The sequence below is a fragment of the Mercurialis annua genome, linkage group LG1-X, assembly GCF_937616625.2.
Source record: "Mercurialis annua linkage group LG1-X, ddMerAnnu1.2, whole genome shotgun sequence".
NCBI classification, from domain to species: domain Eukaryota; kingdom Viridiplantae; phylum Streptophyta; class Magnoliopsida; order Malpighiales; family Euphorbiaceae; genus Mercurialis; species Mercurialis annua.
In genome coordinates, this window is record NC_065570.1 from 55,536,997 (window position 1) to 55,555,397 (window position 18,401).

General features: G+C 31.1%; 1 protein-coding gene across 2 annotated transcripts; it reads right to left on the reverse strand.

Moving 5' to 3' along the window:
• Positions 1-9,388: 9,388 nt before the first annotated feature.
• On the reverse strand, positions 9,389-14,132 carry LOC126663540 (probable L-ascorbate peroxidase 6, chloroplastic/mitochondrial). Of its 2 annotated transcripts, none has more exons than XM_050356432.2 (12): positions 13,801-14,132; positions 13,595-13,705; positions 13,279-13,399; positions 13,083-13,183; positions 12,900-12,987; positions 11,966-12,033; positions 11,789-11,875; positions 10,776-10,850; positions 10,606-10,683; positions 10,386-10,490; positions 9,886-9,951; positions 9,389-9,593 (listed from the first exon to the last, which is right to left on the reverse strand). In XM_050356432.2, the coding sequence occupies exons 1-12, from the start codon at positions 14,053-14,055 to the stop codon at positions 9,441-9,443; spliced, it is 1,308 nt and encodes a 435-aa protein (XP_050212389.1). In that variant the 5' UTR covers positions 14,056-14,132; the 3' UTR covers positions 9,389-9,440. The 2 variants fall into 2 exon arrangements, with proteins under 2 accessions (XP_050212389.1, XP_050212390.1); XM_050356433.2 differs by having other exon boundaries at positions 9,389-9,740; positions 13,801-14,131.
• Positions 14,133-18,401: the final 4,269 nt, after the last annotated feature.

Consider the following 18,401-nt stretch of genomic DNA (forward strand, 5'->3'; position numbering starts at 1 on the left):
TTACTGAAATGACTCGTTTAATTTTTTCTATGAATTTTTTGGTGGTGGTTTGTAGTCGCCACATACTTCAATTTGTTTTCTGGATTTTGAAAAAAAATAGATGCTTCTTGGTGAACGAAGGTGACAATAGAAGGACTAGATAATACAAAAATGAAGAATAAGGACCTATAGAAAAAAAAATGTAAAATACAGAGACCTCTAAATAGATTAAGCAAAAATAATTATTGATTCAATAACATTTACATATTTCAAAGAGAAAAATAAAAGAAGAAAAGGACCAGTGTGTGCCATTAATTAAAGACTCTTGGCATACTTTATATATAAAAGGAAAAAGAAATATTTATGTCCTTAAAATTTAACTACAAAATCAAGTAAATTCTCAAAGTCAGTATAGGTTCAAATATGCTCTTACGACTTGAAAAATAAATAATCAGACCTCGAATTTTGACAATCAGACTCCCAATGTCTTACTTATAAGTCAAAATGAAAGTCTGGTTGTTCACTTTTTATAATATTAGGGACATATTAAATTCTTATAAATATTGAAGGCTCAATTGATTTTTAGAGTCAAATCTTAAAGACATAAATGATTCTTTATTTTATATGAAAAATGAATTTCTTAATGGTAACAAAAGGGATTGTTTGTTCTCATATACATGAGAGAGAGAGAGAGAGAGAGAGAGAGAGAGAGAGAGAGAGAGAGAGAGAGAGAGAGAGAGAGAGAGAGAGAGAGAGAGAGAGAGAGAGAGAGAGAGAGAGAGAGAGAGAGAGAGAGAGAGAATTGTGACCAAAGTTGTAGAGAGTTAATTTTTTATTTTTATTCAAAATTTAATGTATCCCGATTTAAATAAAAATTAATTTCTAAAAAAAAAATTATCTTTTGAATATTTTTATATATATATTCCAACTTTCTAAGAATGTAAAAAAATAACCTAAGCTCAATAACTTTGTTTTAATTATAGTTTATTATCCATTTTTTTATCCCCAAAAAATGATTAGTATATATTTTAAAAACAAATAAGTGGATCACTATTATTAAATAAATCAGATCGTTTTTATAGTTTAAATGGCTCTCTTATTTTTATTTTTATTTTTTCGATTTAAAGAGGTTAAATTAAAAATTTAATTTTTATATTAATGTTTGATTTACGGTTGAATTGGTTGAACCGACCTATTTTAATGGATTTTATGATAACTGAAAAAGAGAAAATATGAAAAAAATAAAACTCACGACCTAACAAAGTCATTATATAACTCTTATATCATTTGAGTTATAACTCACCGGTAATTCGGTTATTAAAACATTAGAAAATGGAATAATGTGGTGGCAAATATAAGTGAAAATCTTCCGAGTATACAAAAACTTAAGAATTTATCTTTTTAAAATTTTCCTCTCTTTTTCTATTTTTTTTTCATTTTCATCTTTTAAAGGGTGGGAGGAAGTGATTATCTGGTTTCAATCTGAAATCACCTCCTCCCGCTCATAAGTAATAAATAATATATTATTTTAATTTTTATTCAGATTTTTATGCTATGTAGCTCTTCGATATGGAGTTCAGCTTTCCTTAAAAGAATTTTTTATATGTTTATTTTGTGATTTGTTTTCTTAGATATCTCGAGAATTTTCAGTGTTTGTTCGGATTTTACTGTCAATTTCTTATAAATTTAAGATTATAAAGGGTTTTCATCTAACTTCGTAGAATTTCATAGGTAAAGATGATCGGAAATACTCAACTTCAACAAATCTAATGGGTTAAATGTATAATCGGAAGTGGTTCAAAATCAAGACTCTCGCACGCAACATGACTTTATTTTTATCTTTTTTTACTTGCTTCTTGTGTAGTTCTTTTTTATTGTTTATTAAGTTTTTAATAGATTAGAGTTGAAAAGATTATATAGTTAAATTTTATTATATAATTTTTTAAAATTGTACTTTGATATTGATTTAATGGATTTTAACTTTAAAATAAAAAATCAGTTATCTGGTTGGTAGGATGCAGTTATGACGATTCCACATACCTCCACCAAACCATACTTACTTCTCATGGATACAATAAATCTATTTTTGCCCTACTTTTAGAAACAAATTCTCCGACCCACCTGCCCAACAAAAAATGAAATAAATATTACTATAGTCTATAATAAATGAAATAAGATTTTCAATAATTTATTATAACAGCTACATATTTAAATCGTACTGTACATAAATTTAAAAAAGAATAATTTTTTTTATAACCTTAGTTGTGGGAAACTCCTACAACTATTGACATGACACTTGTTAATTGACCTCTTTCAACATATTTAATATATCTACAAAGTTATAACTTCAATTTCTATATTTTACACAAAACATGTCCACACAATTTATGACTTAGTTTTTTTAGACGGTAATGTTGCATATAATAAAATTATACTAGTTGGAATGAAATTAAAAAATAAAATTAAAAAATATTATTAAAATAATTAATTAAAATAATTTTTTTTATAAATTCAGCTACTAAATTTTTTTATTAATAATTTTAAAATAATATAAATAGATATATATTTCATCCATTTTTATTTTTTAATATTATGATAAATTATACTTAAATGATTTTAGATAATTATTACAATAGTAAACTAAAATTTAGACTATATTATTATTAATATATGAGTTAGTTTTCATTAATTTACTTTTTTATTCATGATAAAATGTTAATAAAATTTATAGTTTTGGAGTATTATTTGAAAAAATAAAAAAATAAAATTACTCTAAATAATTAAAATATTAAATGAGTTGAAAGAGGCCAATCAATAAGTGCCATGTCAATGGTTGTAAGAGTTTCCTACAACTAAGGTTGTAGAATTTTATTTTTTTGAAAAAAAACTATATAATAGAATTAATAATCATAATTTCTTTTTAACTAAAATAATCACAGACACACACACACACACACACACACACACACACACACATATATATATATATATATATATATATATATATATATATATATATATATTATAAAATACTATCAGAAATTAAATAATATTTTGTAAAAAAATAATTATTTACATGAAAGTATACTTAAAAAATACTATCTACCTTAAATTCGTATAATTTGTACTACGAAATAATATTATTAGAGAAAAGTAAAACTAATTTAAGAAATAATGCTCTTAAAGAGAAATAAAAATACTTTTAAAAAGTAAGTTACAGTTTTTTATGAATGAAATAAGTAACATTTTATTTATTTTTTGATGAAAAATAAGTAACAGAGAAAAGTTGAAAAGTACATATGTATAAATCAAATTTGAAACAACAGAAATAAACAGTAGAAAAATAGGAAGTTCAGAACTCTAGTTTTGTTTGTAGGAGATCGGAAACGAAATAGGAAGGAGGCGTGATCACGTGTTGCCCTGTACATGGCAAAACATACACTTTCCTGAAAGCCGAAACACGTTGAGCGTTATTATACAGTACGGATAGTGTACACTGGCTGGTTAGATATGGTGAAGATGTGATCTAAATTAATTTAGTATTTTTCTATGGTTTAATGCAAACTTTTACTTCTAAATTTGCACGCTTTCACCTAATTGATCATCTCATTTAACCTACTGAGAGTATCAATTTTTAATTTTTATGTGTTTAATTTTTAACAAAATATTAAATTTAAAAAGTATGGAAAAGTGCATTGTAAGAAATGAGAGTGTAGAGAGTTTTATAGTCTCCTATATAACTATATTACTTAGGAAAACTCATTTTATTGAGTTTATGACGTTAGATATTTTCATATGAGTTTGGATCCCAAATAATACCCAGTTTTTTAAACAGGCAGGAGTTTTATCGTTTCCGATTTGGTCTGGGTCGGGTTGGGTGGGTGCTTCGGTTCAAACATTTTATTTTTTATCAACAATTTTATTTTAATTATTATATAGCGGTTTTATTTTGTGAAATAAAATACATCTCGTGATCCTCTTCACGTGTCTAAAACGTTTTAACTGTAATAAATTTGCATAATATTTTTTCGTTTCTAATGTTTGCATAACAACTCTTTCTTTCTTTTTTCCTATATAAACCTTTCCCATCTTTACTTTGCAAATATATAAAAATACTGAGCAATATAAAAGGTGTTTATAGATCTATTATAGCATCATAGCGATAATAGTGTTCCGATTGTTTTATTCTAAAAACGCCGTGTATGATCGTCAACTTTGCACCACCGAGCTGTATCATGAAACGTCTAAAAATTAGTTGTCTTAATCCACATAGTTTTAAAAGTAGTATTATATTTTTGCTAGCTTGGGGTTTGAAATTTGTCCAACAAGTCCACCATTTGATAATGTCCAAGTAATTATCTGAAGTCTTGAAAGCCTAACCCATGAAAAATGTGTTCCTACTTAAGGATATAATAGTATGCGTTTTTGTTCATACAAAACTAAAATATCTTTTATCAAAAAGAAAGAGTATATGAATATCACATTTAAAGTTCATTTAGGTTCATTTCAGTGATAGGAATATATTCAATAATATGGTTAAAATTATGGATATAACAGATATTTTACTTAATTATATATATCGTATTTGTTTATATAAATTTATTTTATTAGTGGAAGTTTAATTTTTGCATTGTTAATAAGAATTAAGAATTTAATCTTAAAAAAAATTATTTTGTTTTTCTTAATAAAAGTTTATTTTTTTTTGCAATTTTAGTGAAAATTAAGAACTTTATCGTATTATACATACTATAAAATTATATAATTTTATTTTTAATCTGTTAGGTGATTTATAAATAAGTTCTTATTTGAATTGTTCATTCCATGTCATATCACTAAAAAATATCCTATAGTTTGTCCTTGTTTTTAATATTGGCTTAGTTGGAAACTCTTTATATTTTTTTTAAAGGCTAAAACTTCCATTAATGATAATAAAAATTATAAATATGAACGGTTCCTCAACAAATTAAACGAGATATTCTAGAATAATAATGAGAGTTGTTAATACAGCTATCGAATAGGGCTTTTTAAACCATCAAAAAGTTATCCAAATATATATATATATATATATATATATATATCAAATATTGAAACTACGATTTTGAAACCGCTTGATTTTTAAAGTTTTAAAATTTTCAAGTCTTGTCGTCAATATAAATCTTAAAGTACGATCCGCTTAATCCATTGAATTCTAACTTTCTGATCTCCATCTTCAATAAATCTCACAAAAATAGATCAAACACATCTTAAAAAACTTTATTCAAATACAATAAAAAAATTAAATGGAGAAATTTATTTAATAAAAAGAAAAAACTTTATAGATAGGTAATAATCTAGGCGGAAAGAAAATAATTTTTTGATTAAAATCGGAAATCACCTACTCCTACCCTCTAAAAAAATCAAGAGAATAAGAGGAAAAATCTGATCGAAGAAAAATCCTGCTAAGTAAGTACAATTATGGGAAAAAAAACTAAAGAGAAGGAAGGCCAAGTTTTAGAAAGGGAAGGGAGTTTCTAGAGAGGAGTGAGTTTTTACATTTTAAAAACAAACCAAAAAATTAATGAAAGGACAACAATACAAGTCAAGAACCCAATAATCTTGAAACACTTAAGTGTAAATTTGCTCCATAAACCTGGAGTGTATAGTTAACTTAACTCGATTATAAACTATTTCATGAGTGTATCAATTTTGATAAATTAGTTCAAATTTATCATTTTTAAAATAAATTTAGAAAATTAATTGATAAAAATGCCGGACTAATTGATTAAAACTGATAAACTTTAAATTTGGTTTACAATACATTTTTTTTATGAATGATTTATAATAAAATAAAAGTTAACCTAATTGATTATAGTCCTATGGATTGTATGTTCAAGAGATAAATTAATATTATTCAACTTTTTAAAGTCAAATTAGTATGGGGTGGTTTCTTTTCTTTTACCTTTTTTTCTTTCGTTTTAACATGAATAATGGATGGTGGATAAAATTTTATGCTTAATATTTTTTTAAAAGAATTTGTACAGAAATGTATACTCCGATATTTTCATGTTTTCTTTTCGAAAGATACTTTGCAATTTAAAAAGTTGTCAGGATTTAGAGGTTCTTTTGACTTGAAATAAAGGAAGACTGACATTTTTCCCATTTGTTTCATGGTAGACCATTATATATATATATATATATATATATATATATATATATATATGTTTTCTAAAAAAAAATATTGATAAAAGTTCATTTCTTAAAATTATTAGATCTACGGGTGTGCAAAATTTGCATGTAATCAAATTAAACCATCAAAAGAAACTGAATTTCTAATTCAATTTGATTTTCAGTTAATTTGATTTGGTTTTATTTTTTATTTTGAAAAGAATTTAATTAATTTTGTTCGGGTTGATTTTTGATATAGATTTTTTGAATTAATCGAACCGATCGAAATAACTGAATTATATTATACATAATATTATTTTTGTAGGTATTTTTCATAGTCTTTTTAGGATTTATATACTAATTGTCCCTGAAATTCTATATTAATTAATACTAAAATTAAATTGTATTATTTTACTTTTTTCTAATTAATTTCAACGAACTTCGGTTATTCGGCTAACTAAAATAACCGACCGAAATAAAATATTTTTTGATTCGATTTTGATTTGGTTTCAATATAGTTCGATTTCAGTTCAGTTATAGAAAATTCTAGTACTTTGGTTTTGATTCATTTCAGTAATAAAACCGGCTGATGCACACTCCTAATTAGATCATCATATTTTAGAAAAAAAAATTTAAGCATTTTAAAAAATTTTAGAAACTTATTTAAATATTTTTAAAATTATAAATTTACCTCAATGTGATCTATTTACTAAAAAATTCTTTATTATTTTTTTAAATCAATTTAATTATGCTCATATGACAATTGAATGTGTAATTTTTTTAAAATTTGAGAAGAACAAGAGTTGCCGATTCGGATGACAAGTGATTTGAGTAAATTATAATTGCATATTTTAAGCCAACTTGACATCGCATATGAGCACAATTAAATCAATTTTTAAAAATATATAAACTTTTCAATTGGTCAAATTAAAATAGATATATAACTTTTGAAAAAAGTTGATAAATTTTACAAAAAAATGACCTTTTAACACAACTTATAGATATTACTTTAAAATATTATTCCCTCCATCCCAAAACAATAGTCAACTTTCTACTTTTTTTTGTCCCAAATAATTGTCCATATTCCTAGTAAATCACAATTAAGAGTGTTGATTTTTCTATAGTGCCCTTATTTAAAGTGTATTACTCCATCCGGTCCATAATATTTGTCGCATTTTAGAAATTGTTTTGGTCCATAATATTTGTCATGTTATAATATCAAGAGAGCATTAATTGCTATTTTTCCATGTTTACCTCCCATTAATTTCTTGAAAGAATACAATAAACAAATGAAAATGATAGTCATAAATGTAAACAAGTTTCAATGTAGAGTTAACTTAGTAAAAGTGTTTACAAATTAAGACATATTAATCGTTTTTTAGTTTTTGTGCTAAAGGCAAATGCGACAAATATTATGGACCGGAGGGAGTATTTAATATCATTAGCTTAAAAATAAATTAGTCATAACATTTTAATAGGGATATAATAAGAAAAATGAAAGAAAAATCAGAGCATTAATTGTGTTTTTTAAACTGTGTGAAAAGAGGAAGTGGACTATTGTTTTAGGACGGAGGGAGCATTATCTATTTTCCTCCTTTCTTGTGTTTGAGAGATTATGATTTGTTTGAATTTGGATATAGGCATTAAAGGTGTACTTTCAATACTAATTTAAATTTTATATTTTTTTTACTGAACTAAATTAATAAAGATGCATTTTTTGATTTAGTTTTCCCTTTTCAATTTAATTTACACTAAAATTTAATTGGAATTTTATAATATTTGAAATCAAATTAAATTTGGTCCGTTTTTATAAAGCTTTAATAGGCACAATGATATTTTTTCTTTTATAAAAAGGAGACAAAACCCTAAAAAACTTAGTAGGGAACTCTAGGATCATAAGAGACTTCTTGCAAATGATGAAGTAGTCAATGAATAAGACTGGCCGGCGGCAACTCATGCCAATCAATTCCCATCGCATAATCAGGCAATATAGAAGTCAGATGGTCTGCTGCCGCATTTCATTCTCTATAGATATGACAGATTCTTTAAATTAATGGAACAATGATAAATTTAGATACTCTTATAGGCACATGATGAATTTGGTTCCGTTTTATAAAGCTTTAATAAGCACAATGATAAATTTAGATACTCTTATAAAACAATTACTATATGTTTTCATATATTCGTACAACAGCACATTATAAAAATTGGTATGAAACATTTCTTTTCATTTTTTTGTTCAAAGACAAAGTGAGAGAGAGCGCTAAAATTGCTGATAAAGAATAAAGAGAAAACATTATAATACTTATAAATTTATGTATTTATGAATAAATTTTTTCCAAAGCAATGATGAATCCACAAGAGCTTTGATTAAGAAAGAACCCCATCATGACTCTTTGTGCTTTTTGAAAATGGCAGCATATGCTATAATTGCTGATAGAAATACAATTCATAAACAACTGTAAATTTCTACAAAATTTTAAAATTTAATAGAATAAAATTTTTCTTCCTACAACCATTGACATTATACTTGTTGATTGATCATTTTCAATATATTTACAAAGTTATAATTTTAATTTTTATAAATTAAAACTGAGGTACCAAATCGTTTGAAAGTAAATATCAAATTATTAACGGAACTAACAAAAGGGCCTTATAGTTTAAAAAAGTCAAAACTGAAATATCAAATCGTCTGATTTTCAAATAAGAGTACCAAAATGTAAATTATAATGAACATGAAGAGCTTTAAAGTAATTTGTTCTAAATAAAACGTTTTCAATTTTTAGGTACCGCTGGAACCATTAAAATTAAACAAAAAGAAACCACACAGGAGAATAAGGAACTAATTATGTTTCTCTTTTAATTATACAGTTATCCTAGGAAGAAATTACCCTTAAATGCATTTTAAACAAAAAAACTGTCAAAACATCATCTTTTGGCCAAATTCACCAATTTAACTCATGTTTGGCAGTCTAATCCTCCACTAGCTACACCACAACAAAGTTCAAATTCCATGAGATAGTACCAAAAAGTTAAAGATGCAATCAAACTTAACAGTGTCATTTTTTTAACTCTTTGGACTACATAAAAGTTCAAAATGGAATTTTGAATTATCTGAAACTATCCAAGGTTTTGGTAGAATATAGGAGAGTCGTTTTAAAACATTAGTCTAGTTAAAGTAATTCACATAGATCAACAGCATTGTAATAGATGTACTTTTACTCATTGACAAGCAACCATAATTATAACCAACTCAAAGACTGCATTACCACACATCAAAAACAATACTATCCATTAAATTCGCCAAAAAGAAAACCTCAATTTCCAAGAAAGTAAGTCAGGATTGCCAGAACAGCAATTCCAATAATGATGTTTAGAAAATAATTAGACTTTAGAGGCTTATCTGGAGTTCCACCGATTGTTTCATACTCTGCTCGAATCTTCTGCTTCATTGTCTCTGATAATTCTCTCTGCAATTCAAATAGGCAATACTTATTGAATTTTATTCCTTTCTCCTTCAGTTAGTTTAGATGTGAGTTCTTAGGATTTTGCAAATAGCTTCATCCTGTTTTATTAAAACATACGGCACTAGAAAACAAGAAACTTGTTTCTTAATCCTGCAGCAAATAACGAAAAGTAAAAAGAATGAAAACTTTTTCAAAATAATAATTCCCTCCATCAAAATCTTCCATGAGACAGAAACGAGCGAGAACATTTGATGAACACAATGAAAATTATTTTATATGAGGTCTAGGCTACTACCTTCCCAGTTGAGTACTTGGCTGCCACAAACTTCTCTCCCACAGCACCATCATCTAACACAATACCCTGATCATCAATTTCATAGGTCAGTTTCTGAAGATATTGACTGTCGCCAGTTCTAGTATCTTTTACATTTAGAGTAAATCAATTTAATGGGATTCCGTGTCAAATAAATGAAAGCAAAAATATAATAGGGGTGTGTGTTTTCATGGATTGTCGGTCTAAGTGGCGAGGATTAGTTAAGCCGAACCCATAAAAAGTCACCAGATTCACAAATTCAGGTGCGTAATATATTTATCAATCAAGGCCTACATCAAGAGAGGAGTTGTTCATAATATATCGAACAAAACAATCTCACCTTTTTTTTTCAGAAACTAAACCGGGACCCTTTAAAATTTTCAAGGTAGTTGCATTTGAAAAATATTAGACATGAGCTTGCAGTTCACACAGAAACAACATAAAAATAGAATACTTAATGACAAGCACTCATGGTGACAAACCTCCGGAGGATCAAATTTGGCCCCAGCATTGCTAAGTTTAGCATGGGCTTCAGCATAGTCCTTGAAGAATGCCTCGTTATCTACAGCATATTTTTCAGCATATACCTGCAAATTTTATTTTCCTTAGCTACCTATACAAAGTATAAGTATCTTACCTAGATAATTGATTTTCAGCAGATTCTGTCTCTTAACTATCTTACTATCAAACATAATTAATTACCTTGAAAGCAGGATCCTCAAAAAGAACAGCATCAGTTGGCAATACAAGCAGATCTTCATCCCTTCTTTCTTTAATATCCTGCATGATTGATATCGCTCAGCTGACAAGAATCAACACCTCGTCACCCAAATTTTTTTCTTACAATATAATAACAAGTTTTGACTTCAAACCTTAAAATAAGAGTTATCAAATTTCAGCCACTGTTCTGTCCAAGATTGTCCTCCTGGAGCTCCGGGCCCATCTTTCTGTCATGCAGTAGATACAATGTGAATCTCTAAAGCTACTTGTTGGTAATAATAAAGATATCACTACAAATACAATCATTTAACAGGATATGGCCAATATATTGCACAGGAAGAAACAAAAGAGCCTTGATATGAATTTCAAAGACAAACCAAAATGTATTCAGGTTCAATGATACTGGCGGACCAACTCACAGAAAGATTAATGTCGACTGATAAAGATGGTACAAATCATTCAGCAAAATTCTCAAGAACATATTATATGAAGAATGATAAACATTAACAAAATTACACGTAAGAGGTTCACTAAATTGCAGTATAGATTTAGCTAATCAGAAATTAATTCTCACCATCTTAAAGCAGATGCTGGCAGATACGCATTTGAAAAATTGAGATATTAAGACAACTTGAAAACTTCACCAATAAAGTCATGACCAATCCATATGAACCACTAGTTCATCAACCATAATAAATAGCATGATAAAGAATCAGACCAGGTATTTTTAACAAACACGGCATACTCCTCGAACATTTCAAGTCATGAAAAATTAACTAATAATCAAGCTTCACCAACAAAGTGATTGCACTTGTTAACTTTGCAGCCATATGTTTCTCCCAGTAAGGCAATAACATATAGAAAAACAAAAATAACATAAGAGTCTTAGCTACAACCAGTCGCACAATAGGACACAAAAACTAATCTGAAAGTTACGACCAGTCGCACAATAGGACACGAAAAGTAATCTGAAAGTTACAACAATCGTATAGAGTTAGCAGGAACACCAGCAAAGAAATTATTTTTGCAATTAAGTCATTGCATTGCATGCCAACCATTTTGTTCGTCAAATCTCCAATTCCCAATTGATGGATTGGATTTAGAAAGTGTCAAAATTGAACTACTCAGACAACTAAATTCTTCATGAAATTATTATGTTCAATACCGTATACTTCGTCTCTGGTTTTCCCCAACCGCTGCGTTCTGGTCTGGACCTTCCTAAAGTGTGTGCACCGGACAATGCTACTATTTCCTGTAGTGAAAAGCATCCAATAACAAGCCCAGATGGGTGTTAAGATGATATCAAATATCAAAAGTGAACTATGTGTGTGGTTTAGGTTACCTTGTCATTGAATCCCATTCTGTAGAAAACTTCTCGTAAATGATCAGCAGGATTAGGGGGACCAGCACCTAAACATTACAAAAATTTCAACCAGTTATACGAAAATTGTCCATGGCAGCTTCAGATAGTTAAGAGGAAAGAATGAGAAAATTGTAAACATTGCCTACATATAGTTATTTCACCTAAAAAAAAAAACTTGCCTTCAAAATGTAGTAACTTCACTAGCAGACAACATTTAAAGGTGCAATTCAAATATTTTTGTCAAAACTGAAATCCGAGCAAAAAATTCAAATTTTGTGAGAAAAACCTACTCTATTGGGTAACAGGTTCATGTATGCAGCTGATAATTCTAGGAGAATAAATTTAAGGGAAAAAAAAAACACTCCAAATATAAAAAATGAAAAACAGTCTTACCTCCCCTATCTGGAATGCATACTTAAGTTCATTGGCTGGTTGACAACAAAGACTTCAGATTTCAAATTTAATTACCCTATAACTAAATTGCTTAGTATATTAAAGAAAGAAGGAGCAGAGATGAAACTGATCTGTGTATGAGAACTATAGATAGATAAATTACAGTGTGCTTGAATAATCAAAGATTCTCATTACTGGATTATAAATATAAGGAGCAGGGTGGAACTCCAAAACCAGATAGGAAAAACAATGCATAGTTAGCTTGATTTATAACGTATTCATTGGCTTAAATCTACACATACCATTCATAGAATGCACAGTTGATATTTCCTTTGAGAAGAAGAAAATTAAAAATCAAAAAGAAAAACCTGTAAACGATTTTTTTTTCCTTGAAAGAAGTTCATCAAGCAGCTAGTGGCCGTAATCTACAACAATCTAACTCTACTAACACATCTTGCAGATAAAGAAACAGAGGAACATGCAGAGTACTAGTAAAAAATATATTCAAATTCACACTCACTAGGAAGCCTTCCTTCTTCAGGGCACTGCTCAGAAGCTGAAACATCCACCCTCCCATATCTCATGGGGATTTTGGGACCCCCAGCTTCCTGAATTTGTAATAAGATTAGACATCAATATCCATTACAATATGTTGTAGCAATTGACTGAAATGTCATACTAAAACATAAATAAAAAGCTCCACCTCAATAGCAGTAGCACTAGCCAACTGAAACAGATCTGCATATGTTATCCCAGAGTACTTCTCCTTGATAGGCTTAAGAAGCTCCAGCGCATTAACAAGACCTGAAACAAATCGCCATTCACTAGATACTCTTGGCATTTTTGTCCAGCAAAAAGGCAAATTTACCAATGATATGAAAAGAAATAAATGACTTTACCTGCATTAGCTCCATGTTTGAGCTCAATTTCAAACCTGAGACTTCCATTAGCACCACCTCTTCTTGGCCACTCCTCTATGTTTTTGTTATATGTACCAGCATCATGCCATCCCAATCGAACCTAATTCGTTTTAAAAAAAAAGTACAAATTAACAAACCAAAAAAAATAAAACCAGAAAAATTTGAAAATGATAAGAAACAACATTAATAAGTAATGCAGTATTAGTTTTCTTTAACAAGTTCATACAGAACATAAACAATGTACCGATAAACACATTAGGTTACAGACAACAGTAGACAACAAAAACATATTTACCAAAATAGGATGGCAGAACTTAGACTTGAGAATCTCTTTAATATCTTCTCTGGCACTCTTTAGCTGCGCAGGATCGGACGCCGCTGCAACCGTACTCATCGACGCTCTTTTCTACACTCCATTTCCAAACAAACCAAACAGTCTATAGCTATTATGATCAACATAAAAAAATAAGCTTGAATGCAATGTATAAAAAAAATGAAGACCTGATTCGGGAACAAGTGAGGTGCGGTGGCAGAAGATCGGAGACATTTGAGAGGAGAAAATGAGTAAGATGAAGATGAAGATAATGATAAACGAGATACTGAAGATGATGATGATGCCGGCGAGGAGGAGAGTGAGATTCGAGCTCGAGAAGCGGACGGGATGAGGAGACGAGAAGAGGCGGCGCCGGCTAGTGAAGCTGCCATGGGCGAAGGTGGAGCTGATGAGAGTGCGAAGCGTGATGAGGAAAGTGCCATTTGGTTGATTTAGTGGTCAGTTGTAGTCTCTCCTCTTGTTTTGGATTGGCTTGGCCCTTGGCCTATGACTCGCACGCGCGTATTTTATGTATTGTTTGGGTTGGTTTTTCTTTTTAAATAAAGTGTCAAACACGAGAAATACTTGTGTGAACCAAGTTCACCACATAGGATTGTGAACCATCTATTTATCGTGTAACACGTGGCGAAATTAATATAAACAACCAATTATTTATTGGCCTATTAATTAGAGGTTCTTTTATTAAAAACATAAGGCTATTAAATGATTGGTTGTTCATATTAATTTCCCCACGTGTCATACAATAAATGTATGGTTCATAATCCTACGTGGTGAATTAGGTTCACACAATAATTTCTCGTCAAACACAGCCTTCAAACTGGAGTCTTAAAATTAAATAAATTTATTTTAATTTTTTGAATTAGTTAGATTTAAATTTATATTTTGAAATTAAATAAATCTATTTTAGTTTTCTATATTAACCTAAAACTCTAAAATTAGATCAAGTGATTCAAAATTATACACTTTAAATGCAGACTTAATTGATTTTAAAATATGAATTTGCAAGGCTAATTAGTTCTAGCGACTTATTTGACATTAAAAATACAAATTTTAGATAATTCACTTAAAAAAATAAAATAACTTTATTTAATTTATAGACACAAACTCAAAGACGCATTAAACGTTTATTCTTTTTTATTTTATTACTAATATAATAATATTGGTTGTGTGATTTCCATTTTTCAAAAGTCTGAATTGTGACTGCGGGTTTGACTATCATGTCTAAAAAACTCCAGTAAGCATATTATTCCTTTCACACATTTATTAGAAATAATAATAAACAAAGGATCAATTGACCTTCTCAACTTAGCACGAAATATCAAATAAATTATTTTTGTCACTTTTGGTACAAACATACCGAAAACTTGAATTTTCGTATCAAAAATACCCTTTTTCACCCCTTGTCCAGTCTCACCTCCTTGGGTGAGTTCCACTCTCCATTAACAACATGAAAAAAAATTTAAAGACCCCTATATTTAATTAATTTTACAAATTAAAATTTAATTATATTAATTTTCATCCTAACCTTTATTATTCTAAATTTTTCTAACATCAAATAAACGTATAAAAAAATTAAAAGTATTTTTACATATTTTTTTTCCCTTCTTCATCCTCAAAGAGGATGAACATCTGGATTCATCCTCAAAAGGATGAACGATTTCGTTCATCCTCAAAAGGATGAGCAGCGTTGTTCATCCTCTTGAGGATGATTAGCGTTGCTCATCCTATTGAGGATGAACAGACCTGCTCATCTTCCAAAAGGATGAACAAATTTGTTCATCTTTTTGGAGTATGAACGGGTTAGTGATTTTTCAGAAGAAATGGCCGGTGGCTAGAATTTGCGGTGGCAGCGGTAAAAATCTGTGAGAGAAGATGATTAGGGTTAATTTTTTTTATTAGTTTAATTAGGGTATAATTAGAATTTTGAATAAGTAGAATATAGTTAATTGTGTTTATTAGTAATTTAGTATAATTAGAATTTTGATTAATTAGTGATGGATACCGAATCCTATTGTAAGTATAATGGAGCCGAGTTGCAGGAGATTCACTCTCAGGTGATACCGGACTCCCCCTAAAAGATCCGAAGATATGAAGGAAACGCCGAATCTCTTAAGATTCGGTGACACGCTAATAAAGACCGAATCCTTAGAGATTCGAAGATATGCCTACAAAGACCGAATCCCACATGATCCGCCGAAAGCGCGTCAGGTCCGGGATTCGGGTAATCGACTAAGTATGGAAGTATTGTCCTATTCGGACACAAACACTACATATGGAAGGATAAGCTCTACTTTAGGAAGATAAGACTATTTAGGAAGACGTTCCTAAATAGGACTCTTATCAGATTAAGGTAGATCACGATAAATCAGGAGAATCTCTACAATATTGCCGAATCCCTATAAAGTAGGATTCACCTGCCTAATACAACTCTACTAGGTATATTCGACTACTATAAAAGGAGCACGAGGTATGCCTAGAATCACAATTACATTCATATACTCAAAATGCTGCTCAAAGCTCTAGACTGACTTTAGCATCGGAGAGTTAATCGGACAACCACCGTCCGGTTAGCTTCTACCCTGTTTTGCAGGTCTTACTCACCGGTTCAGAAGGCAGACTCCATCAATTGGCGCCGTCTGTGGGAAAAGCTTAACTAAACTTCAAAAGAAGGAGCTTTTCTGAACTCAAAACAAATCTCATTGAAGAAGATGACTTCTGAAAGAGTAAACCTGAAAGACAAACAACCAATGGACCCAAAAAGCACTCCGGAGATAATCAACGTGACGGAAGACGGGCTTCACAGCTCCGGGGAAAAAAGCAATACCGGAAGGCCCTCTTTTTCAACACCCCAATACCAAACTAATCCGATGAGGGGAAGCAACCCAATTGCTTTCAATCTGGGCACTGAAGAACAAGCACCAAACGTAGCAGCACAAGATCAACACAACGAAATACTGAAAAAGATACTAGAATCAGTACAGGCAAATCTTGACAGATTGGCTAGTGAAGCCAAAAAAACAAACGACAGGCACGAAGAAACTATGAAAATCCTAAGGAAAAATTTCAGCCCTACAGTTCCCAGAAGAAGAGAAAGAACAGAAAACGCAAACCCAGGCCGACGAGAGACAAGGGCAGAAAACAATAAAAGCAAGGAACCCCGAACCAGAGGGAACGGAGAAAGAAACGAAGCAAGAAACCAGCGAGAAAATAGAACCAGCGACGAGGAAAGTCCGAACAGAGACAAATCTAACGAGGAATCACCAGAGACACCCAGAAATGAGCACAACCAGGAAGACGCCCGGAGCGGTTTGAATTCAAAGAGAGACGAACGGAGGGAGAAGGAAAAAGAAGACGCCCCGCCAAGGAGCAAGCGACAAGAAAGAGATGCAGGGAAAGAGCAAACTAAGAAAAAACACCAAGAAGGAGAGGGCGAATCGTCAGAGACACCCCAAAAAAGCAAGGCCACATATATGGTGGAAGAAGATTTGGAAGAGAAGATCGCCAAAGCACTCAAAAAACTAAAATCTGAAGAATTGGATATAGACGATCTCAGGTTGAAAGGATCACCCATCTCGCCCGAGATCATGGAGGAAACCATCCCACACAGCATGAAGTTACCGATCCTGCCAACTTTCAATGGGGAAGGAGACCTCCGAGACCATACTTCTAGGTTCACAGCGACCATGGGGCTACTCAGCGTATCAGACGCCATTCTCTGCAGGGTTTTCCCTACCACACTCACGGGCACGGCCCAGAGATGGTATGACAAATTAAAACCAGGCTCGATCAAAAGCTTCGCTTCGCTTTCAACAGAGTTCCTTAATAGATATCTCACAAACATCCCAGCTAAAACCACTACCAGTATCCTGAGAGCCTGCATCCAAGAAGAAGGAGAAACCCTGCGAAGCTACATCGAACGATTCAACAAGCAAGCTATGAAGATAGACAACCTGAACGTCGACATGGCGACAGAGGCATTGCGAGAAGGGACGCGATTCGGAAAACTGGTGGACAAGCTGCTAGTCAATAAGCCCACAACTTTCTCGAACTTAATGGGCATAGCCCAGAAATACTTCGAGTTAGACGAAGGGCGAAGGGCGATCCGTGGAAAGGAAGCAAAAGGAAAAGAATCAAAAGAGAGATCCAGAGAGAAAACCAAGTCCAAACCTGATGATAGGAGAGGAAGACCCGAAGAGAACAGACGATTCGCCCCCCAGACAAGATATGAATCGAGATATGATCACAGAGATGACGAGAATAACTTCACTCCGCTAAACACCAGCCGAACTAGTGTCCTCATGTGGATCAAAGAAAACGTCAAAAACGTGGTATGGCCACCAAAGATGAAAGCAGAGGTAAGAGACACCAGAAAATACTGCAAATTTCACGACGATTACGGACATGAAACGGATAGCTGCAGAGACTTAAAGGTCGAGATCGAAAGAATGATCGACACAGGCGAGCTGAGGAAATTTGTGGCCCGAAAAGAGAAGAGCAATGACCAGGGAGAAAAAAGAAACAGAGAAGACAGGCCGAAAGAGAAAGAAGACGAGCGCCCATCCAAAATTTTGGGAACCATACACATGATTAACGGTGGAGGACATAGCAGCTCCACGATCAGGAGAAAGCAGAGGAAGGAAGTAATGAACATACGAGAAACTCACATGCCACCGGTGATCTTCGATGTAGAAGACTATGAACACGTCAAAGCACCCCACAACGATGCTTTGGTAGTGACTACTGTCATTGAAAATTGGAACATGGAGCG